This window comes from Mastomys coucha, unplaced genomic scaffold, assembly GCF_008632895.1.
Source record: "Mastomys coucha isolate ucsf_1 unplaced genomic scaffold, UCSF_Mcou_1 pScaffold8, whole genome shotgun sequence".
Taxonomy (NCBI): domain Eukaryota; kingdom Metazoa; phylum Chordata; class Mammalia; order Rodentia; family Muridae; genus Mastomys; species Mastomys coucha.
In genome coordinates, this window is record NW_022196914.1 from 23356575 (window position 1) to 23380860 (window position 24286).

At 45.8% G+C, this 24286-nt stretch overlaps 1 protein-coding gene across 3 annotated transcripts in view; it reads right to left on the bottom strand.

Moving 5' to 3' along the window:
- Trio (trio Rho guanine nucleotide exchange factor) overlaps nt 1-24286 on the bottom strand; it is a 302139-nt gene that overhangs the window by 66054 nt on the left and 211799 nt on the right. For all 3 annotated transcript variants that reach the window (XM_031360502.1, XM_031360501.1, XM_031360503.1), the window contains exons 31-34: nt 22517-22618; nt 19995-20137; nt 19157-19256; nt 6219-6462 (exon numbers count right to left, since the gene is read on the bottom strand). In XM_031360502.1, coding sequence (XP_031216362.1) covers nt 6219-6462; nt 19157-19256; nt 19995-20137; nt 22517-22618 — 589 coding nt within the window. The remainder of the gene's footprint in view (nt 1-6218; nt 6463-19156; nt 19257-19994; nt 20138-22516; nt 22619-24286) is intronic.

The window sequence follows — 24286 nt, forward strand, 5'->3', positions numbered from 1 at the left end:
TGTGTATGTGTGTGTCTGTGCCTGCATGAGTGCATATTGAAACTATAAAGATTTGTAGGGCATGTTGGGGGACTGGAAAAATGGGATTTTATTCTGTAGTCAACAGAAAGCTACTGAATTTCAACAAGAGCTGTGCAAGGGGATTTGTCTACAAGGTAAAGGGGATGGGCAAGCAGCAGGTAGGTGGGGATATTAGGTGGCAAGAGCTAATAGCAGAGATGAGGAAAAGAGAATCTATTTGAAATACATTGTTGACACAAAGCCAACAAGGCATATGACATTCTCCAAAAGTTGAAGATGGGATTACTGTGACTCTCTGTTTACTCCTATGGCTGCAACAATGTATCTTAAAATGGGGTATTTAAGGACAGCACACATTCAGGATCAAGGTGCTAGGGGACTCGGTGTTTGGTAAGGTCTGTCTCTCAGAGATGAGGCCTGTATTCTCGATTGGTGGGAGGACAAAGGGTTCCTAGCTCCTTCCTAGGGACACTGATTCTGCTCCTGAGAGCCCTGCCCCAGTCGGGACTAGATTTCAAAACAGGCCTGAGGGAGACACTATTTAGTAGCTTGCTGTCCAGTAATTCTACTTCTGGACCAACACCCACAATTCCCACAGCAGGGACCCAAGGAGGTATCTGGATGTCCTGTGGGCAACAAGAATCCATCAAAGTGATGTATACGTACGTATACAGAGTACAAGGTCATCTGTAAGGACGGAGACATGTTCAGAGACACCATGGAAAAGGATAAACCCTGAAGACATTGTACTAGATTAGATAAAGTAAGCCAGTTCCCCCAAAACAGGAAGTGACAGGTGGTTGCCAGGAACTGGGAAGAAGGACAAATGGTTGGTGGTGTGAAGATACAGTGAATCTGGTTTATAAGATGAAGGGCATTATGGAGAGATGTTGGTTAAAAGCACAGGGTTGTGAAGACACGCTTATAGAGAACTATAAACTCAAAAACGGCTACAGGGCAATGTCAACATCACATGCCATTAACTACAGAGCATGCCAGACAGCTGCCAGGCATGCAGCCATGTTACTAGTTAGCAAATGGACTGGGCAAGGGAACTTACATAGTTCAGTTTAAAAAGGCTGGTATGCTCACTAACAGGTGAAACTATCTAACGAAGAGAGAATAGAGAAGAAAAGCTCAGCTGAGATTTGGAGAGAGGAGAGAATGTGGTCTAGGTTAAACCCAGAGGAACAACCACAGACACTTCAGGGAACTTCAAATGCAAGGGAACTTCCTTGCTTTTAATACGGACTGAAGAAAAAGCTGCCGTTAGGTGAGGATCCTGTGCTTGCCTGCCAATGTGAGCCTGCCCACGTCTCCACAGGTTCTGTGGGTAAGGCAAAAGCCACAGACAGTTCTTCTTGGTATATGATTTGCTGTGGTGACGGGTAGACACTGAGTTTTAGCTGCTAGTTTTGGGCCTCAGTCACCAGACAAAAGGTTTTCTTTCTCTTGTTTGTGTTCCTTATTTTCTCATCCAAAGGAGAAGAAACAAGCTATAATTATAAACACCTTACATGTAGCTGCTTAGTCTAAGTAGGCATTGTTTTGTTTTTTTTTTTCCTAGACACATCAAAGCACTAGCATAAAGCTCACCTGTCAACTCATTATGGGCAGGCATAAGGAGAAGATGTAAACTTGAATTAGTTTTATTCAAAGAAACTTTCTAAGGAATAGAAACTTAGGATGGCAGGAGCTGGTAAGAATGTTAAGCTCTCGATCCTACGCATGCAAAATCATGAGGAAGAGAGGTGGTTAGCGCTCAGGGCTCCTTACAAGAAGGGGCAGCTGTGAGCACTCCCCACAATAGCCAGAACCACCAGCTCTCCTCTCAGAGCCCTGCCTTGCTGAAATGGTTGGGTGGGGCTGACAGTGTTATTCTAAGACATCCTGCTATGTTGCAGGGCTGTAGGGGCAAGCAGGACAACAGCGATTCATGCTGGGACACAGACCTTCTGTCCAGGTGATCTTCCAGACAAGGTGTACTGGTGAGCACCAGGAAAGGACATCCTAAAAGTATTCTAAGACAAATTCACATTTTATCAGGATCCAATAATAGCACTGACAACAAATAGCGACAGACTCATGCCCTGCACTGCAGATGTCTAGCCAGTTGGAAGTTGGTGACAGTAGCCTGCCTCGCTGAGGAACGTTGGTAACACCATCTTTTCCTAAACATCCTCAGTTCTGCATACCTCGTCCTCGGGTACTGCAGCCACTGAGTGGTCCTCTGGAATGCTCTTGGTTTTGAAAAAAATGAAAGGGCTTCTGGGGGTTGGAGGTTTGGGTTTGTAATCTCTGTCTGGTACCCAGTAGGCTGTGGATGGAGGATGGCCTGCCTGGGTGACCAGTAATGCTGAGTAACTTGAGAAATGCCAGGGCACTAGACAGAGAGAGAAAGGCCCCGTTCCTGTCTCAAAAATAAAAAGCAAAACAGTGGACTGGGGTACAGCTAGTGGTAGAGCATTTGCCTATCAGTCCTCCAGGTCCTGGATTCAAGTCTTAGTACCACATGAAATGAATACATGCATGCATCCATCCATCCATACAAGAATACTAACAGCCCAGATGGACCTATCAGAAGGCATAGAAGGTGTTCTGAAATGGTCTCATAGGCAATACAGACATTGCTGATATTCTTGTTTACTTGTGTAACGAGATAAATAGAGGCTTCACAAATCCAGACACTGGGAAGGAAACGACACTTGGCTTTACTGGAGTTTAGCAGAGATTACTTGACATCTACTTCCAGCCAGTCAAAGCCTGTTCCCAAGGGAATAAGGCCACTGGTGTTTCTCGGTGTGAGGTGCATGCTTGGAGCTAAGGCAGGGCCCTCTGCAGGGAGGCCAGCCCTAGATTCTGAAGTCACAGCAGACAGTACAGACCACAGACAGAGAAGACTGGTCAAGCGGGGATTTGCTGAAGCCACATTCTATTTTTGTACAAGCACTGTCGGCTGAGTCGATGACTAAGATGCTGTGACGGAGAAGAATAGCAGCTAGACCAGGGGAGTGTCAACACCCCAGGCAATCTGTCTGTCTGCAGAGGATAGCAGAAATGCAATCTTCAGAAGAATCTTCCTCCACACAAGGGAAAGCTCTCTCCGAGCTATAATGTTCATGGCTGAGTCTAGTCAAAAACATGTTGAACCGTAAGCTGTGTGACTCAGTTTCTTTTTGAGTTGATTTTATGTGAGCTGCATCTTTGTCCTGCAATCACTGTATAGACATGCATGTCTTGAGACAGGACACCTGGTCCTCACAAATCACAGGCATTCTCCCTGTCTGACAGAGGGCCAGGGCCACCAAGAGAGTCTGGGTTCCACGCGTAGAGAGCATGAAGACCTGCCTGGTTGATATAGAGAGCTCATGGGGATCCTTTAAGCAGCTTGTTCTTCACAAGCAATCAGACAGTTAACACTAATGGCCATCGATCTATGCACTTAAAGTGTATGGAAATTTAAGCTGTTTGGACAGGGCGTTATGAGAAAAGCTGCCAAGACTGAGCTGGGAAGCAAAGCACTTCTCCCTGCCTGGATGGGCAGAGCGCTAAGACTGGACCACTAGGAAACTATGTCTAGGGATTACTGACAGAGATACACATACATAATGGTTGTGTCTTTGTGCTCAGGACTTCTGTGGAGTGGAGCACACAAGCCACCTTGCTTATCTGACATTGCCTATGGGGTCTGACCCAGCCACAGACTGATGAGACTGAGTTTTGTGAGAAAGCACTGGCTTGCGCCTTACCTCCTTCACTGCTGCACCTGACAAGCCCAGAGCTCTTATGAGGAAATGAGACTCAGCATCAGGTACCCAGGTACCAGGTAAGAATACACACATGCGCAGTAGGCACCAACAGCTCAGCACACACGGCAATCTTACCAATTACAATGGCATGCCCCTTCTCTCCACACAGCAGGTAGGAGATCAAGGCACTATGCTTCATGAGATGGCAGAGGCTTCTGAAAGGCACTTAGCCTTTCCTGGGTGTCATTCTTACTTCATACCCCTTCGCTGCCTGGACTTTCTGACAATGGCCTCTGGTCTGCTGGAAGTATACTCTGGTCAAGGCTACATTTCCTGGGCTTGACCTCAGCAGGATTGTCTGTCAAAAGCCTGTTGAAAACCCTGAAGGTGGGTTCTCCTCCCCTCAGCTATTGCTCTGTTGCTGTCCAAGTCCTGACACCAAGGGAGCAGACAGACAGCCTTCAGTTTTCTTGTGAGAAAATTAAAACGAATCAGGAAAGGGATAAAACTGGAAATCGAGCCCTTACCTGCCCTCTGTGCTCACAGCAGGTAGAGCTAGCCATAAGGGTAGGGTGCCATAAGGGTAGGGTGCCAGAGGTCTGGGAGTGGAAGGGATGGCATTCAGAGGCTAGACATCACCAAACGTATTCAGACAGACAGATAAATCAGCCACTTAGAAACAGCAAAACCCAACGTTCATTGGAGTCCTCAGGACAAAATCTCGTGTGCAGAGTACAGAAGCGTTCTTCTCCTCAGCTAAGCTGCAACTGTGGGTGCCAGGAAGTAAAGAGCACCTGGCGGGAGAGGCCCAAACCAACACAGTCTTTTAGTGCAAAAGCCCTGTGTGCAGCATGTCCAAGTTCACCAGGGCTCCTCAGGAGGACAGAGAAGCTTTACTTCCAACACAAGCTCAAGGGCTAAAATGAATCAGGTAACCCAGGCTAGTCGTGGGCTAGGATGGCGGAGTTCAGCGCTGGGGAACATCTCCCTGAGCTCCAGCTCCCGGTCACAGAAAGGTCTACACTGCTCTAAACCTGCAGAGTCTCCAGAGATGAAAAGCGATACTTGGCCTTTTCTTAGTCTCATTTATCCTGTGCCTCACTAAGTGTCATTGTGCTCACATGCAAGGCCTTGGGGACCCAGAGTTCAGCTGTTAAGAATTAGCTGGGCTAGCTGGAGGCCGTGGCCTGTTGCAGAGTCATTCAACTGAGGGAATTAAGCCACTGTGTCTAGAGGATAGTACCAGATTGTCAGGATGATTGTGGGGAGACCATGGAGGGGAAGGAGGGGGCGGCTAGAATATTCTACAGTTAGTAGAAAAGAAACTGACTATGGCAGAGTAGAGTGATGTTCTTCTCTCAGATAAAAGCAGCTATGTCCCCCATCTTCCATACTATACAACAGGCTGACAGGGGCCATGCTGCCCACTGCACCTGTAGATGAGCTACACACCAGTGCTTCCCCATGGGGCAGGATGCCTCCAGAAACTTCTCACTCAGATGAATGAGAAAGCTGGCCTCCTCCACAAGCGCACAGCATGAGCTAAATCTGTTGACTGAACTTTCTCCTCACCATACTGGAGAATGTAAAAAAAAAATTTGTTTTTTGATTTAAACAACACAGTTTGCTTAAACCCCTGTAGGAACATGGCATTTCAACACGTAAAGAATATACAATAGTGACACAGTGACTTTCACACAAACTCTGGTGTGCTTTCCCATCTGCAGCACACACACCTCCATTGAGACAAGCCACTCTCATTCTCACACAGCAGCCTTTGGCCCTGAAGCCTTCGTGGCAAGCATTTGGGGTAAAGACTTTCACGGTCTCCATAGGAAGGCTGACATCCACAGAAGGGTAGTTCTGCTCTGACACTTTAATCTAGAGGAGCTGTCTGGGAATAAATACTACATGTTCCTCGAGTTTAAAGCAGGTCTCCAAAAGCCACCTCTTAGCTCAGGAACACCATAGGCCTATGAGGGTAAACTCCATCTCTCCCCGTGCATGCTACCATGGAACCTGGGTTATGCTCAGACAGACTCTTCATTTCTACAACTATAAAACAGAGTGGCTAAATTTGGTCTCCAGGAATTTAATGATAGCACAGAAAGGCCATGTGAAAACCTGACTCAAAAGAGGCTGGGTCCAGTCCCTGTTTCCATACCTGTTGCATCCCTTGCCTACTTCATGACAACCAGAAGAAAACCAGTGCCTGTTCCTTTTTCTCCACTTACAGATGGCATCAGCCCTGAGAGAGCTGCCCCTTTAAAGCTGACGTTCCGTGTTTCTGCTCTACCTCAGCAAAGGAGGTCACAGTTTTAGTAATGGGAGGAATCCTGTCTCAACCGCAGAGTCTTGATCTATCACTGCACCGAAGGACCCTGCTCACCTGCAGCAGACAAGGCCTCACTGTGCTCTCTCTCTCTGGCCCCGCAAGGGCTGGCTTACCTTTGTGGTTGAAGATGCCCTCCATCTCCATGCTACTTCGGGAGTGGGCGATGCACAGCGAGCCACAGGGCACGAGGCCTTCTGCTGCCGGGGACCTGTCAGTGGTGCGCACCAGACACCAGTCGGGCTTGTCGTGAGGCCGTTCCAGAACCTCCACTGTCTGGCCACGCCGGATGGTCAGCTCATTGCTGTTGCAAGCTGTGAAGTCATGGATCACTACCGTCAGCTCGCAGCCACCAGAAAGCTGGGAGGGACAAAGAAAGGGTGACAGGTCAGCAAACAAAACCACGCAGCCAGACACGGCTATAAACTTGGCTAGGAATGTCACCTTCTGCCTGAAACTCTGCAGTAGGGTTAGAGGCATCACCGGCACAGGGCTAAGGCTTTGTCCTGTCCTTTCTTTAGGAGCTGGGAGGTACAGATGCTCTTTCTCTCACTCCCTATGCTGGGATTTTTCTGAGGAGTTCACTGTCAGTCCAGCCTGATTTTTCATGCACTTCCAAATCCCTCTGAACCCAAGACAGTCTAGCTCCCTGTTTAAAAAAAAACACTATGCACTCGTCTTTAAACTCAGAACAAAGTAATAAAACTGCCTAAAGGCTGCTTAGGGAAAAAAAAAATCATGAAACAGACAATAAAGTGTGATGAAGCTCTGCGGATTTTCAAAGCCGTAAGCGAGCACCACTGAGTACCCCTCATGACTCCGTACACAGGCTCTCCAAGCATCTCAAGATCAGGAAGGGAGAGGCTCTAAAGAGGCCTCTAGGCCCTGGTCCTGAATGCCCTTTAGGCACTGGTCCTGGAGTGCTTCTCCTCGGGGGGTCACTCAGAGGACTTGGCTCCGCCCTATTCCTGTGTTTCATCCCAATCATCCCTAAGGAATCTATGTAGTGTTCACTAGTTCTCTGTATATTAAACATGAGCATACAGTATTGTTTGGAGATGGAGAAAGAATATCTAGGTGGCTATCTAGAGTCCATAAAGAAAAAAAAAATCACAGCAGATTTGCATTAGCATGCCTCCCCTATGTGCCTGCCTGGCCCTGCCATAGCTGCTGGTGCTAACCCTTGAACCCAGGACCCCCATTCTCTCTGCTCACTGTGCTCACTCCTATGTTCTCTCCTGATGCAGACTAGTAATTAGTACTTAGGTCTCTTATAGCACACCATGAGTCCCATGAAGAAACACACACATATGGCTACATTTGAAAAGCAAGAACACACTGGCCTCCCTCTACAGTTGCCCCCCGCATGGCCTGTGCCCTGGTAGGTCGACACTCTGGACTGTTAGCTCTTTGGGGACAGGACACACAGCTCCTGTGTGGCTGGCTTTCTGTCCTCAGGATATCCCCAGGTTCCACTGCGCCTGTTTCTTCTCTGTCCCACGTGGGATAGCCTCACCCTCATGCTGGTATCCCAAGGACCCAGTAGCTGGTGACCCTATGCTTCCAATTTTTCACCCCATCAGTGAAGCTGGGACATGACTCATAACGCCCCTGCTTGTGTTTCTCTTCCGGTTCCAGCATTGCTTTCTGGGTGATGCTCTCACCAGCAAATTACCCAACTTAGATGAATTTCCCTCCTACTCCAGAAGTTGTCAAGTGGACTCGAGGGTGGCTTTCTAATGACGTTCTTCCCCTGCAAACCTCACACTGGTTACTTCATTTGAGTTTCTACAGTGACTCTGGTGGCCTCCCTGTCCCTGTGTGCCCCCATATCTCTGCTCTGTCCCATCGGAACAACACTGTCAGGGGAACCTTTTAAAAAGCATGGGTCAGCCGGGCAGTGGTGGCACACGCCTTTAATCCCAGCACTTGGAAGGCAGAGGCAGGCAGATTTCTGAGTTCGAGGCCAGCCTGGTCTACAGAGTGAGTTCCAGGACAGCCAGGGCTACACAGAGAAACCCTGTCTCGAAAAACAAAAAAACAAAACAAAACAAACAAACAAAACAAATAAAAAGCATGGATCTCCCTCTTCAAAACCTTAGGTATGATTTTCTTGATACAGAGCTTAAATCGCCATCTGCCTTGCCAGGTTTATATGCTGACAGTTGTTTCTGAGATAGGTCCTGTGCATACGTAGCCCACACTGCCATCCGTGTGGTGAGAGCTCCTTGTGTCCATTCTCTCTTCAAGTTCCACATCCACTGTCTCTGGAAAGTTGTTCCCATTTCTGCCATCCTTAGGGCTTTTTCCTGAAACAACTTATACTTCAGTTTTGAAATGGATAGTCTCTGTCTCTCTCTCTCTCCCTCCCTCCCTCTTCCCTCCCTGTCCCTCTCCTTTTCTGTGTGTCTTCCTCAGTAGAAAGCAAAGCAGGTCTATGTGACTCTTCTGTGAATCTCTGTCAAGACTAAGGGCAGAGAGAGGCTTGGTCACCACCATGGCCAACAGAACAGGGCTTGCAGATTACTGCAAGATCTGTGTACCCATGAGGTGCAAAGCCTACAGAATGCTTGGCAGGCTGTAGGAAGAGCTCGCCCACACACGGTTTCATGCTCCTTCCTAGCACTTCTCTCTTATGAGAAAGTTTGGGGATTCAGAGTTAAAAGCACGTCTGCCAGACGACCACGGAGGGCAGAAACCACACAGCTCTTTCCACCATGAAGCACCGGTCCAGACAAGGCGAGCCTCTTCACTAGATCCCAACTGTTTAAGTTCTGCTCTAAATTTTTATAAACTCCTTTGTGGGAAAGCCATGGTAACATTTCCATTAGTCCCTGAACAGATAAAGAAGCCATATAAATGCCAAAAGTTGAGACTGAGCTTGGGAAAGAATTTCTCTCACACGACCCCACGATATGGAAGTGGCTAACTCCTCAGCAAAGAGGAGACATGCTCCCTTCCCCAGCGAAAACAGTCAGCCAATGAAGCTTGGCAGGGTCGTACTTGCTACAAACAAGCCCCGCCCTTTGTGGGCCTCGGCGGTCCAGCCCCAGTGCCCCCATGACTGAGGGCAGCCAGCTCTGTTACTGAGCTCTCCAGTCAGAACTCCAGGCTTCCCCCAGTGGCCCATGTTGCTGCTCTGGGAAGGAGCCCTGAGCTGGCTGCTTACCCTACCAGAGTCTCATTAACTTGTCAGGCTGCTCAAGCAAATGTGGTAGGGGTGGGGGAGGGCTGCCTAGGAAGGGGAGTTAAACTTCACTATATTTTTGGCACTTATTTTTTTAAAGACCTTTCCAGAGTAACCAAAAAGGAGTGGAAACATCTGTGTGCTTGACAGAGCGTAAGAAATAAAAATCAAGCCTGTTCTGACAAAGAATCATAAACCATGTTAAAAACATGCAGAGGCTTTCTACAACTTAGGAAAACAGAGTGCCAGAATAATATTTCAAAAAGTGCTAAAATTATCACCCCCACATTTTCCTGCTCCCCAGTCCCCTCCTGCCCATCAGGAGAGATAAGAACCTACAATCAAGGTTAGGAACTAAATGGATGTTTCCCTGAGAAGAAGGATCCTGTAGGCTTCTGTTTCAAGCTTTGCATTTACATATTTAACTTTTAGTCAAACAATACAGCTACTGGTTACCCCACAATAAAATAGCACAGTGCACCACTGGGGAGATCTTGCTGGCTATTGTCATGGTGGACAGACTTTACAACTGGGTAGGGTTATTGACAGCTTTTCCCTTGACAGCTTGCATAGCCCCTTCCTACCTATGCTATGAGAGCCAGCTCTAGGGGTAGAGGATTCCAGACCAGTCCCAGATCACTTCCTCCAATTTCTGTGTCCCAAGTACATGGTGTCTTCTACAAAGGGACTTAGCTTCAAGTTCTGGGACATAACAAAGGGCAAGGATAATATCCCACAGTGTTTATTTGAGGGTCTTTTGACCCCTCCAAGGAAGCTTTCTTATGCCTGGCAGTGAGGTTGTTATACGACCTACTACTGCTCTTGGGAGGCACATTAATACCCATGTGGCATGACTCCAATTAAACTATACACACACACATTTTATATGTGTATTTTTCTACTTTATTTTATTTACATATGGGTGTTTTGCCTGTATGTATGTCTGTGTACTACATGCATGTGGTAGCCACATAGGCTGGAAGAGGGACTGTAGTTATAGTTGTGAGACACCATGCAGGTGCCAGAAACTGGACCCAGGCCTCCCAGAAGAGCAGCCAATGCTCTTCACTGCTAAGCCACCTCTCTTGCCCGTGATTTATGAACTTTTAAGTAAACTTAAATGTTTCCTTGTAGCTTCTTCAAACACCCAGTGTTATTTATCTCTCCTTCCTTTCTTCCTTAAATTTGCTTTGAGCTATAAAACATCTCTTTAAAATAAAACCTGCTACGGTTTTAGAAGATAGGTTTTTGTTGTTGCAGAGACTTGTGATAAGTACTTTGAGGAAGCAATGCAAGTCCTTACTGATTTCAAGGACTCAATTCCTAACCAGAAGTTTAGGTCACTGGCCATGAAGTCTGTGGATCTCTTTGCCACCCCAGCCCTGAAGGCATGACTGCACTGACCACCACCCTACTTGTCTCATTCACCTGAGGCAGCAGCAGCTCCATCTTCTGTGCCAGCCACTTCCCATGGAGTCCCACTGCACTCTCTTCACTTTGCACATTTTATAGACTCTGTTACAGTTTCCCTGGCATATCTGTCTAGTTCAGGAATGCAAAGTATCACACGACTCACATTAACCCTTCTGAAAGTCACTTTAGAGGTCAGAAAGACAGTTTAAAGGCATCTTTCAATTTCTCACTATTGTGGTAACCAGTATGTGTGGGAAAACAGCTGGTCTTATATGGAGCACAGCCTCAGAAATCACCAAGGATGTTCCTTCTCTTGGGACTTGGGAGTCCCGCCTGCCCTTGCAGAGGGCCACTGGGAAACATCACTGACCTAGAACAAGGACACAAGCAGATCCAAGGCAGGCTTTCCCCTGAATTCTCCTAGGATAATGGAAAATAAACAGTTTATGGCCTTTCCACTCCTTCATCTTCTGGCCAGTCTTTTGTACTTCAACAATCTTTGTAGAATTCTCCCTTTTGCTTTCCAATAAAACCTGGGTTATATTGCTGCCTTGTTTCAACCCATGGCTGAGATGCTCATGTAGTGGATTTGGTCGTGGGCTCCTTGACATTCTCACACCCCAACCATGTGCACTGGAACAAGGCAGTTGTGTGTTACAAGAACACACAGTTTTAAAAGGGCAACAGCCAACACCTGGCTTGAATTACTAAGCTCAGAGAGCATTCTGAGCAGGCTGTACTGAAGGGGGCTGAAGAGAAATGATGTGGTGGGTGAAGCCTTCCTCTCTCAAGTCATTTTGTTTCCAGGAGATGATCAACTGCAGTGAATATCTGGCCATTTTTTCAAGGGCAATTCAAAAGGAAAGGCAGGGGTAGCATGGGGTGGGAGGGATGTGGCCTAATAACGGCCATTCCTCCCAGAGAACAAAGTGTATCGACTGTTGTGAACAGTTGTACACCACAGCCCACTATACTCATTCAGAAACTCCACAAAAGAGTCCTGTGGCTTCATGCAGGTTTCACACAGAGCAGACCAAACAACGATTACTTGGTTTAAGGGGATTAGAGAATACAGTTCCACTGCAGGCCATGGACACAAAAGCAAAGGCAACCACAGGCAGCCAGAACATACCCGGAATAAATGCCATTATGCCTGAGGTTCTCACTGCTGCTGGGTGGCTTTGCGGAGGCGCAGATCAGCTTCCACCTTAGCAGTATGAAGAACAGTCTCCCAGGCTTACACTAATATGGGAGCCAGCTTAAGGCCAAGGTCAAGGAGATGTGTTCCTGAAAACCCTCTGCTTGGGGTTTAAAAATGTTTAAAGATAGGTTCTGACATGGATGGACACTCACAGACACCCGTGAATGCCTATAAATGGTTAAAATAAATAATTAAAAAATAATTGTTAGAAAGAGGTGCCAATCTGAAGAACTGATATAAATTCAAGGTCCTTATTCACTTAACTGTGCCCCTCAGTAGGAAGGGTCAGTCCCAAGTCTAAATCTAAGGCTTATTATCTTGTTCAATGGTAACTATGGCCGTACCAAGTAAAGCTTACATGAAAACATACATTTTGGTTATGCTATATTTCTAATCAAATGTATTAGTACCTTCTCTCTTTGCTATGTGAAAATACTTGACAAAGGCAGCTTAAGGACAAAAAGGTTAATTGTGGCTCACACTGTGAGGGGATACAGTGCATTCTTTCGTGTGTGTATGTGTGTGTGTGTGTGTGTGTGTGTGTGTGTGTGTGTGTGTGTGTGAGTGTGAGTGTGTGTGTGTGTGTGTTGGTAGGGGCAGGGGATGTGCTGTCACATCACAAAGTGGCTGCTTATACTGTGCTCACAGTCAGGAGGAGAGAAATGAGCACTCACCATCTCTCCTCTAACCCTGGGACGCTGGTCTACAGAGCAATGCTGCCTACATTCTGAGTTGATGTACCCCTTTCAGTTAAAGCTATCTGGAGACTCCCTGACAGGAATGTTCGGAGCGGTGCCTCCTAGATGACTCCAAATGAGTTGACAGTGCCGATCCAAACCTCAGTGAACAATCTGCTGCCTTTTCTTAGGACTCAGCCTTTCTACTATAGGAGTTTTTACTTTCTTATTTTACTTTCTTATTTTATACAGCTCTTAAGAAGTCTTCTAAAAAGTACTTAGGAACTAGAAGAACTGGCAGGAAGAAGGAAACACATTGCACAAGGAAGCCCACGACAGGTTATCAAAACTATCTCTGACTGCCTGAATGTACTATATGAGCTCTCACTTTAGTGTATGTGCACATTGCCACAATGCAGCGAATTTAGAAAGACGGGTGATGACTAGCTAGGAAAGTATACTGAGCAAGGGACTCCCTCTTCTACAGTGCCTATGCCCATTCAATATGTATTATACTGTTGGAGGGACACCAGCCTGCATAGGTCAGGTACTGAAACTGGGCAGCTCAATTCTAAGACCGCATATAGCTCCTAAATAACAGCTATCTTTGCTGTGCACTGTGACTAGTCTCCAGGTAGGAGGGTGAAGCTGATATATCAGCAGCAAGGGAAGCCAGCTGCACAACTGTCCAGGAGCAGGAAGCTCCTCCTACCACAAAGACAGAGACCACTAGTATATTTATGCAGGACCTCTAAAACACTAAGCAATGTTATAAAGACAGTGTGCAGGCCCAGCGCTCTCTGTACTATGAGCTGAGCAGAGCAGCACTAGGCCCACTAACAGGAGGACGCCGGGCACAGAGTGGCTAAGGAACACACCCAAGGGAACATGTTGGAGATTAGTTCTAATGCTTTGATTTAATCAGGAATCTACATGTCCAAACGCTAAATGTCCTTCTCCCCCATTGGTTTTTGATCTATCAATAGGGATACCAGCAGCCAATGTAGGCAAAGGGAGATGAAGTGGGACCCTTAGATTTTTGAGGACTAGGATGCAGAGAGAAACGGGAGAACTACCATGACTTCAGGAAGAAGGATGGGACACAGGAGCAGCAAGTGAGAAAGCCAACCAGCGTTGTGAGAGTTCAGATAAGTGGCCAATGGCCACTTCCCTGATTGGGCCTAGGGTAGCAGAGGAAGGTTTAGGAGTGCCCAGCCTTTGAGGTAGCCAAGGCATTTAAAAAATAAACAAATGTGTATGTGTGTGTGTGTGTGTGTGTTTTATTTGCGGATCCAAAGATACTCCTCGGTAGGTACACACATTCTATCCGCCAGGAGCCCAAGCAATGTAGCACAAACTCACTGCTACAGGAATAGGTTTAGGAGGGATTAGCTAGAGGTCTGCTAGTGAGCACGTCCTCATTCTTGAGGGCTTGTACTTGGATGTACACCATACCCTCAGTACTTCTTTGTATGCTCTGAGGAAGACCAAGTGAGGTTCCAGAGCTAGCCCCAAGGAGGTGAGCCCCACATCCTATCCAGTGAAAGATTTTTGAGCTTGATGATCCAGTTCTCTTATGTGTGGAAAACCTACTCCAGCCCCAGGAAACATATCACTCTTAGCAGGTCATGTGGTCAGGCATCTTCTCTGAGCAGGGGTGTAGAGAGAGTTTTGGTTTCTTTGAAAAACACAGAAATACTATGGGAATATGTTTTCATTTTAATCCCAGGTGTGGGATATGGGGCTGCTTCAGACTGTCTGCAGCAACTGACTTGTGCTCTAGCAGGGGTGTGGTTTTGCCAGCTGCTGCTAGTTTCTAAGATTGTGTGGTTTGGAATTCTGGGAACTCTTTAGAGGGTGTATAAATGCCAGGGATCTGAGAGATGGGGTTGCTGTTGGTAATTGTTGGTTGCGATTTGTTAAGTTGTTGTGTACAAAGAAGAAACAAGAAATTAGACATCCTGATGGTGAAGAAGGTCACACTTGCCCAGAGGAACTCTATGTCCTTAATCAGCAGGAAGTAGCATACTGATAACTTCGACCCCTTTCCCCTCTATCCTTTTTTTCTCTCCTATCTAGTGTTAGAGGTTGAAAGGGTGGAGGAAAGAAGAACCCACAAACCCACCAGCAAAAGTCAGGTGATGGGTGAGAGAGCCCTGGTGCAGGCTGCTGATGCATGGGATGCAGCCCACGCTGAGGAATTCAGTCCTTCCTCATCCAGTAGACACAGCTCCTCTTGTGAGTTTGTTAGGGAAGCCGAATTTTAAACTGCATTGGCTTTAGCTACATCTAAACAAGTACTGTAGGGTCACATGATAGAAAAGCCAGCTTTAAAAGTACACAGAAAGTAAGATCCCTGACAAAGGGCTTCTACTTCATTGGGAGAAGTATTATCATGTACTTTAAAAAAAAATCTGTGCATCTTTAAAAATAAGATCTGCAGATTCATAATTCCTGTTTTAAGCTTAAATAGAGTTTAAGCAAAGGACCCATTTCAACTGAATTGTGCATTCTTTGGAAAGAACTGAATAGTGAGGGTCTCAGAACAGTTCACAAGCTGGCCTGGGTGGTTTCTTCCAGACATTTCATTCTTGCTTTGGCCATTTTGTTTGAGGCCCACATTCCTCTCTCTTCCTACCCCTCTCCCCCACCCCCACTCTCTCTCTCTCTCTCTCTCTCTCTCTCTCTCTCTCATGATACAGATACTGTAAAATGACAGAAATCACAGACTAATGAGGTGAGAGTGAGGAGATATTCTAAGATGCTTCCTTTATACCCTAAAGACACTCAGCGCCACAATTGCTGTGCTGTAAGAGAATAAGGTCTGGAAGATGTCAGATGATTAAAGCCACATTCAGTTTCTGGCTTTGCGGATTCATCTGGCTTCATCTCCTCAGTGCCCCGGGGCTGGATCAACACTAGGGCAGCACCCCCTCCCTGCCTCAGGAGAGGTGCTTATGGCAGTGAGGTAAGACTCTGGAAAGCAGCTGGGTTTTTCTGCAACCCAAATTACATTTTTATAAGATCATTTTTTATCGGCCTAAGTACCATGAATATCAGCAAGAATTGGTGTTAAACTCACATCTGGAACAAAAAGATGACATATTTTAAGAGTGATAGTAGGGAATGGGCTCATGAAACAAGGTTTGAGTCCTGACTAGCTTAATGGAGCTGTGCCCTGGAAAGAGGATGTCTCCGGAGCCCCTCCTCAGCTGACTCTTGTCCTAAACCTCTGGGGCCTTGTCTGAGGATTGCTAACAGCTCTGGCAGACAGCTTCCCATCAGAATTCTCTAAGAGGCTCAGCACAAAACATACCCCCGCCCCATTTCTGAACTGGAACCAAATTCCATGACACAACTAACTCATAACAGACATGATAAATTGAGTTAACTAGGCAGAATATCTTAAATTATTTCCTTGCCAAAAGCATCTGCCTGTAACACGAGCAGATGCTCAAATGTGCAATTCGTAGGGTAGAGAGGACCTCGAGGCTCATGAAAAGCTGTAGTCCCTGGAGCGAAGGGGTGCTGACCATGTCAAGCTAGAGCGTAGCACACTACACCTTCTGTCTCAGGAAAGGTGAAGCTCTTGCTTTCAAGATGCCTTCCTTCAGTCTACAGACACAGAACTCTTTGGTCTGAGAAGCACTGCTAGAACAAGGAGTAAAAGAAAAGAGATCTAGAGCAGAGAAGCCATACACACAGCCTGGCCAGTGTAGACACTCCTGCCTTCGTACTGGAACTAATGAATGTGTCTACTTAGAATGCCACGCCCCATGTGGCCATTTTAATCCCCAACAGAGGACTAGAAGACCACTATTCAGTTCTAACAGCACAGGCACACAGGAACTTCACAGCCTGTTAAGGACTCTGGTCTCACCCCAAGACAGTAAAGACAACTGTGTCACATTTGTCAGAAAGGACTTGGAATGTCACTTCTGCAAGGTGGTAAAGAGCTATGGGGGTCCAGGACTAGTTCTTTGGGGTGACTGTGCTAGCTGCACTTCCCAAACTGTGCAGGGGAAGCCATGCTGAACAGTCCTTCAAGGACTGCTTAGCTTGGAGCAAACTTCAGTGATGGCTTTAGTGAGGACATCACTGGGTGAAGAAAATGGAAACTGGTTCATTATCCTCACAGATGAATACTTAAAGGGCAGTTCTTGTAACTTCTGCTGTCCCAGTAGACCCTCAAGGCAACAGGACCAGCTACTATAAACCTACACTTTGGTACTCTTCTTTCTCACGTATCAAGTGAAAACAGAATCTACTGCACTCTAAGTTTACATAAGCCCTATTGTGTTATGATGGACGTGCCTCAGGAGACCAGAGCAGTGCCAGGACAGGCCAATGGGCAAACCTATCACTTATGAAGAGCCTGTTCTGGGATGGGGAGGGCGGTACTCCATGGCTACCCATTCACCTGTCTAAGTACTTAAAACCATAACTCATCTTGCCTCCCGGGCCAACCTGGAGAAAAGCCTTCACCAGCCTTCCAGGAGGAAACTTACTATATTCAAAAGTAGTCTTTGGATTTCATCCCAAAGATTTGCTTCTCAAAAAACTTTAAAGCTGGCATCTATGGTGTACTGGCTGGTTTGGTGTGTCAACTTGACACAGAGAAGGGAGCTTCAGTTGGGGAAGTGCCTCCATGAGATCCAGCTGTGGGGCATTTTCTCAATTAGTGATCAAGGGGGTAGGGCCCCTTGTGGGTGGTGCCATCCCTGGGCTGGAAGTCTTGGGTTCTATAAGAGAGCAAGCTGAGCAAGCCAGGGGAAGCAAGCCAGGAAGTAACATCCCTCCATGGCCTCTGCATCAGCTCCTGCTTCCTGACCTGCTTCAGTTCCAGTCCTGACTTCCTTTGGTGATGAACAGCACTGTGGTAGTGTAAGATGAATAAACCCTTTCCTCCTCAACTTGTTTCTTGGTCATGATGTTTTGTGCAGAAATACAAACCCTGACTAAGACATATGGTAAACCTAGACTGACTCATGAGTACACATCTCGGAAAGGTATGACCTGGGCGCTTGAGAGTCATTCTCAAGAGGCCTGTAAGGCTGCCTGCCTGGATGTAAATGGCTATCCTTGTTATACTTGGCAACTATGTGGGCTGCCTTTTCTTCTAGGTGGCAGACCTATGAGAACTAACAAGCTAACTCCTTCAGGTATTGAAAACCTAAAAGCTATTTTCTGATAAAATGTTTCCAAGTGCAAACTACCTTTCTAAACAAAACTGCTATGGGGTGAGGGAAATGCTAATTACAAAATGGCTGACCATGTCATCTCCGTTACCTCCTACTACTGCCTCAGTGGCTAAATGTCTGCTGACTTGACAAATTTGCCAGGCCTGAATATAACAAAAGACATATTTTTGTCTTGTAGTCCTGCTATGTGGGGTACTCTAAGCTTCAGGACTTGCTTATTTAATAGATTCAAAAAATAGAATGAAAAACAAAATCAAAGTCCAATTACTCACAGTAGAAGGTCTTTGGAAGTGGGTCACTCGGCAAAGCAGTTTTTTTTTTTTTCCCAGAGACAGGGTTTCTCTGTGTAGCCCTGGCTGTCCTGGAACTCACTCTGTAGACCAGGCTGGCCTCGAACTCAGAAATCTGCCTGCCTCCACCACCCCGCTGCAGAGCAGTATTTTAAATCTATTCCCTTCTGTCCTGGAAACTACAGTGTGAATCCTCACATCCAAGTCAGACAGGACCAGTGTCTACTTGTCAGGACAGGGAAGCTTGAGCACTGAAGACTGCAAGAATCAATCCGAGTCTCACAGTTGCCAGGCAGCAGTGAAGCAGCTTGTTCCCAAGTGAGAAACTTGTGAATCTGGACTGACACAGTAGAAAGGAAATGCACTGCTCTATTTTTTTTTTTTTAAAGAATCTGGTCTAGAGCTAGAACATATGCTCATCTCAGTAGGAACAGAACATTCATCAAGGCACACGTCTACTGACTTTGACACAGGACTCTGTCATTTTCTGGCTACCACACAAACCCAGGATTCCCAAGTTGCACTGCTTAGCAGTTTATTCTGATGGTCTTTGGATTCTACAAGAAGAATCCCAAGACATGTTTGCCATTTTTGAAAGAGGCACACCTGCATAAATGCCTTGGACAAAAGACAGATCTGTCCTTTCGGTGGTCATCGCTGTTGAAGCCAAACTCAGTGATCTATAACTTTCTGTGTTCTGTGTACCTCAAATTCTAAGGGGAAACATCAGGGCCCACTTTGGAGAATGTTAGGCGCCTGCCTCACACAATCTCCTCATTTATAAATGAGGTTCTGGGTAAAATTTTATTTTAAATAATAGATTCTTTGGTTTACAGGTTTTAAGTAAGGTATACTGTCTTCAAAGCCTCTGATGTAAAACCATGTGACTGACCGAGAGCGTGGACAGGAAGAGTGGACACTACAGTGTCCTCTAGGCTCTCAGTGATAGTGCCACTCTAACCTCCAAGTCACTGCCCTGCCGTGAAACCTGATACCACTCCTAGACTCTGATTCTTGTCTTTAGACGCTAAAAACTTTTACTGAATATACATTGGCTGGAAGGGGCAGTGCTGCTGGCAGCTTACCTTATCACTGTCCAGTGTGTTCTGAGATGTCCGTGAGGCAATGGAAATGGTGTCAGGCTGGCTGCTGCCATCCCCTTGGCTGTCCAGGTCCTCTCCGTCCCTAGTGGAACACAGAAACACTCAGTTGTCAGCACTGCAAGCCTGTAAAGGCCACCATCTCCCAGCTGGACGAGACCCATGCCAGCTACAGCCACTCCTACAGCCAGCTCCTATATAGGTGACCAAGCAATTCTGCTGGCTTTGTTTTAGAGCTGTTTATTTTGGTCTATGGATGAATCTTTTCCCTGGATGACTGTGTGGGCACCATGTACAAGCCTGGTGTACATGAGCATCATAAGTCATCAGATCCTCTGGAACTGACAAGTTACACGTGGTTGTGAGCCACCATGTGGATGCTGGGGACAGAAGCTAGGTCCTCTGCAAAAGGAACAGGTGCTCTTAACTACTGAGACACCTCTGCAGCCTCATGCCATTCTGTGCCAAGTGCAGTTTTTAGCTTGGCAATCTGTAAGTGCCCAATATATCTTTCCACTGAATTTTCAACACAGCGAATTCCCCCAACCCAGGTTCATTTCCATTTGAGAAATGAAAACAAAAACAAAAACAAAACAAAATGAAGAACAAAACAAAGAACAAATGCTTCAATGCTTTCTGTTTGACGGGGGAAAGAAGAGGGACTTTCGTGTGGCCTTTTGTTTGCTTTTAGCCAGTGGAGTCTCTTGTCTCTATAAAGCAGTGCCTCTAAGCTACACAGGTTCCAAGTGTTTGAGGAAAACAGTGTGATGCTGCTTGTCCCCTCTCCTGCAGGTAAGCACTGTTGGGAGCCTGCCACACTCACCTCCTCCCCTTCTGCCTTGCTGCTGGAGCCGTTTTGGGAATGTGGATGGGCTCCTTTAGGGCTCCTCTCAGGTGCACCGTCCTCTCCTGGATTACCTCACGGATGTGCTTTATCCAGTCCTGCTTGTTCTCGATACTGGATGCCTGTGCAGGTAGGAGAGCCATCAGGACAGGGTCCTTCCCACGGCCTATGCCCAGAACATACCGGTCTCTCCTGCTCCCCAGCTCTCCCAGTTCCAAAAGAACTCCCAGAAAAGCAACCACACCTCAGTTTAATTTACTATCAAGCAAATGACTCTAATTTTACATATTTTCATCAAAACCATTTTTCTCTTATAAATGAATATGATTGATTACAGATTTCTCGATACTCTAGTAATCGACCATCATTCTTCAGGACCATGACCTGTTAAGCAACCCTGGGGGATTATAAAAACAGGTCCACTCCCTGTCTGAAACCTCAGTGAGGCCACTGAAGCATAAGCTGTGTTTTGGTCAGTTTCTAGGAAACCATCAGCAGGAATGTGAATGAGCCCTTGCCCACTGCTTGTCCCTGGACTGCTAGGATGACCGCTGCTGGCCTCTTCCACTGCTAGCTGAGGCACCTCAGAGGGCATAGCCTATTCAATGCACAGGAACTCCACAAAGGAGGCCTGGAGGGGTGGGCAACACTGGACATATGCCCAAGGCCACAAAGTCACACATGGCCAGTCATTTGTGGGCCTACCGCAGCCGCATAGCAATTTTAGGGACTTATTCCCTCAAAATGGCATGGGTGGATGGAGAAGCCTTCTGGAGGCACTCGTAACCATTTTCTAATTCCCAGCTGAAGAACATTAACCTTCTCTGACATAGACATCATGGTCATGAGTGATTACAGAGGTTGTCCAAGGGGCATGGAGGAAATCACCATGAGGGATGGCAATGCTATGCTTCCTGTCCAGAATCTTGTTTCAGGAAATGCTAAACCACAGTCCACACTGAGAAGAGACTGAACCTGATGTTCTTACTACATAAACCGTGCTTAATGTTCTTCAGTTACTTAGAGTAAAGGGGGGGACTTTGAAAATCCCACGTCTATCAGAATGTACAGGCTGGACACAAGGGTAGAGAGTAAATAATGAAGGATCTGAAAAGGACACTCAGTGTAGCCTGGAGATAATTGAGGAAAACTGTAACTATGTTGCAGAAATAAAGAAAACTCTTCTGCCAAATGATTATTCCATCAATGGAGAGTAACTAGAAAGCACACACTTTGCAGAAATAGTATCAAACAAGTGGGTCCATTTCATAAAGGGGGTAACTAGTATACTCAGAGAACCTCAAACTGTGCAAGGACTCATACAGTTTTCTTTCTTGCCTTTGCAAACAAAGACAGTCACTCTGTGCTGGGAGCACGAGGTCACCACCACAATGGCTATCCCTTCTGTCAACATCACCATTAAAGACCTTAAGGCCTTGTGTCTATATCCTCAGCAACTGTATCACTATAAAGACCCTCACTAAGATTGACACCACAGTCTCCATCTGCACTGTCACCAGCATCAGCATCGTTACATCCTTACGACTACCCACGTACACCATCATTTCTACCATCCACAGCATCATCACCCAAATCCACACCACCTTTCCCTCTTCATACTCACTGCAATACCACCATCTCAAAGCCACCAAGATCAAAGCACATATCACTTCCTTTTGGCCCTCCTTATCAAGCAAAAGGTGTTTTTGAAACTTCTCTAATCATACTGGAAACTCTTTAGTTTTGAATATATTTTAACAAGTTTAAACTATAGAAAAATTTGAATTATCTAAAATGTATTTGCTGGCACACTTTATATTTTATGGGGTTCTATGTCAGTCCCAACTAACAAGAGTCCCCATTTGGGCCATATACATTCACTGAAAATAATCCATTGTGAATATGGGAGCAAAGATCTTAGAAGCATCATGGCTTCCATGGTGGACCCTTGGCTGTGAAAGAGTAATGTTTAGATGAACAACTCAGTTTCTGGAAATACTAAAGCAAGATTAAAAGACACACAAAAAGAGATGTAGTATCTTCAGTGCTATCATACACCAGCATCTTGCCACACTCAGGATCCTTTCAACAGCTTAAAAACCATGAGCTTCCTAAACCATCTCTGTTTTTTCTCAGACAAATCAAGAAGATAACAACATCATCAATGAGGCTAGCGCATGGGACACCTTTAGAGTTCTAGGCAATTCCTAGGAAATGTCAGTATACTCAAAATAGACTTTAAAAGTGAATGTGTGTATGTGTGTATGTGTATGTGTGAATATGGGGGGGAGGGAGAAAGAGGGAGAGAGAGAGAGAGAGAGGGAGAGAGAGAAAGAGAGAAAGAGAGAAAGAGAGAGATTGATTGATTTTTGGCTTCACCAATCCCATTAGAGAACAAAAAAGTCAAATAAAATGACCTGTAATCTCAGTAAGAAAAATAGCTTACATCACCACAATAAACGTTTGTACAGTAGTAAGCTGCCAGCTATAAATTAACATACCTTAAGGACAATTTTATTATCTGAAGTTGGTGTCCTTCCCACCCACAGTGCAAATTTGCAAGGATCGCCTTCAACATGTTCTGTGACACCCAACTCTGAGGTCTGCATAAAAGACAATTAGATAATTAGATAATAGTACAATTTTGGTAGGCTTAGACATAGAAAGGGAACAGCCTTTTGTGATTGGTGGCCATGCTAAACACTTAGTTCAGTGGGTCTCAACCTATGGGTTACAACCCCTTTGGAGGTCGAGTAACTCCTTCATAGAGGTCAACTAAGAACACTGGAAACCACGGCTATTTACATTAAAATTCAGAACAGTAGCAAAAAACCAGTTATGAAGTAGCAGCATAAATACTTTTGTTGTTGGGGTCACGACAGCATGAGGAACTGTACTAAAGTGTCCTGTCATTAGGAAGGTTGAGAGCTACTGTCTTAGTAAGAGGAAAGTTGGGTTGGACACAGTGGGACACATTGACTGTTCCCATCCTGAGCACTTCTGTAGACTGCAGTGCAGCTTAATCAGCAGACTGTACTAAAGAAAAAGGCCCAACCTTAGACACCAGCATGGGCTTTTTCCAGCTGAGCAGATCCCACAACAGACTCTGAGCAGAGATACACGTTGACAGAGGGCAAAAGGGCTAAAATCTGACTTCATCTACATCATTAACTTTTAGTATTTCATCATGACTGTAATACCAAGCAACAAAAAGCCCTGTCTGTGCACATATCCAGAACAGGGCATCCTCCCCTCATAATCGAATCGCCTGACGCCTCTCCCTCCAGCAACGGAAGTGACTCATAGGTTGGAACTCCAAAGGCAGCCTTGGTGGGAATCATATATTTTAAGATACAAATTAAACTAAGATGTATCGATTTTTAAAACACACAAGCTTGCCTCCAAGGTTAGATTAAAGCCAGCAGTAAAGTGACCAGCTGGCCAGGATGTACTTATTAATTTCCAGCTGGACTATGACCTATTTGACGTAAGGCCATGGTGATCCAAATGATAATCACAACCAGGGTACCGGCCAAAGATGGTGGAATGAAAATTGTTACCAGGAATTTTCAGAATCCAGATTATTATTTTAAAAGTTTCTACACTTGGGAATCTCTACTCTTCAGGGAGTTTGATTAGCATACAACTATCCCTAAAATTTGTAACATTAAGTCATCTGAATGTTAGATACCTGATATACAGAGATCTGGGTGGCACTCTGGTTCCTTTCTAGATGGTGAGCTCACCTTCATTTCCACTGGTCCCCTCTGCCTAACTCTGCCCAGCAACTCTGTGCTGGCAGCCCTCTGAGCAATGGCCTTGAGAAAGGTCAAGGTGCAGGCGATGAGAGTTTCTCCAGGCTTGAGACTTACAGAAAGCAGGCATGGGGCTGTACACAGCCAGGGCTGGTGAATGAGGAATGGTAGCAAGCTCCTTTCACCAGAAACACACTGGCATTGGTTAGGAGCCAAAATATATTGCTAGAACACTCCAAAGATCTTTGCATGGGTAGGGCTGGGGAATCTTTCAAATGTTATTTTTGATTATATATTTTTTCTAATAATGACATTTTGCTATTATCAAAATTTCAAATTTGTTCTTACATTTACTTTCTAATGGAAAAATAATTAAATCTTGCCTCCAAGGTCAGACTAAAGCCAGCAGCAAAGTAACCACTTTATTATGAATCTGTAGTGAGCCCATCTAGTAAGGGAACTTGTGTGTACATTTTGATGTTCATAGATTTAAAAAATTAAATTGATATGAATGCT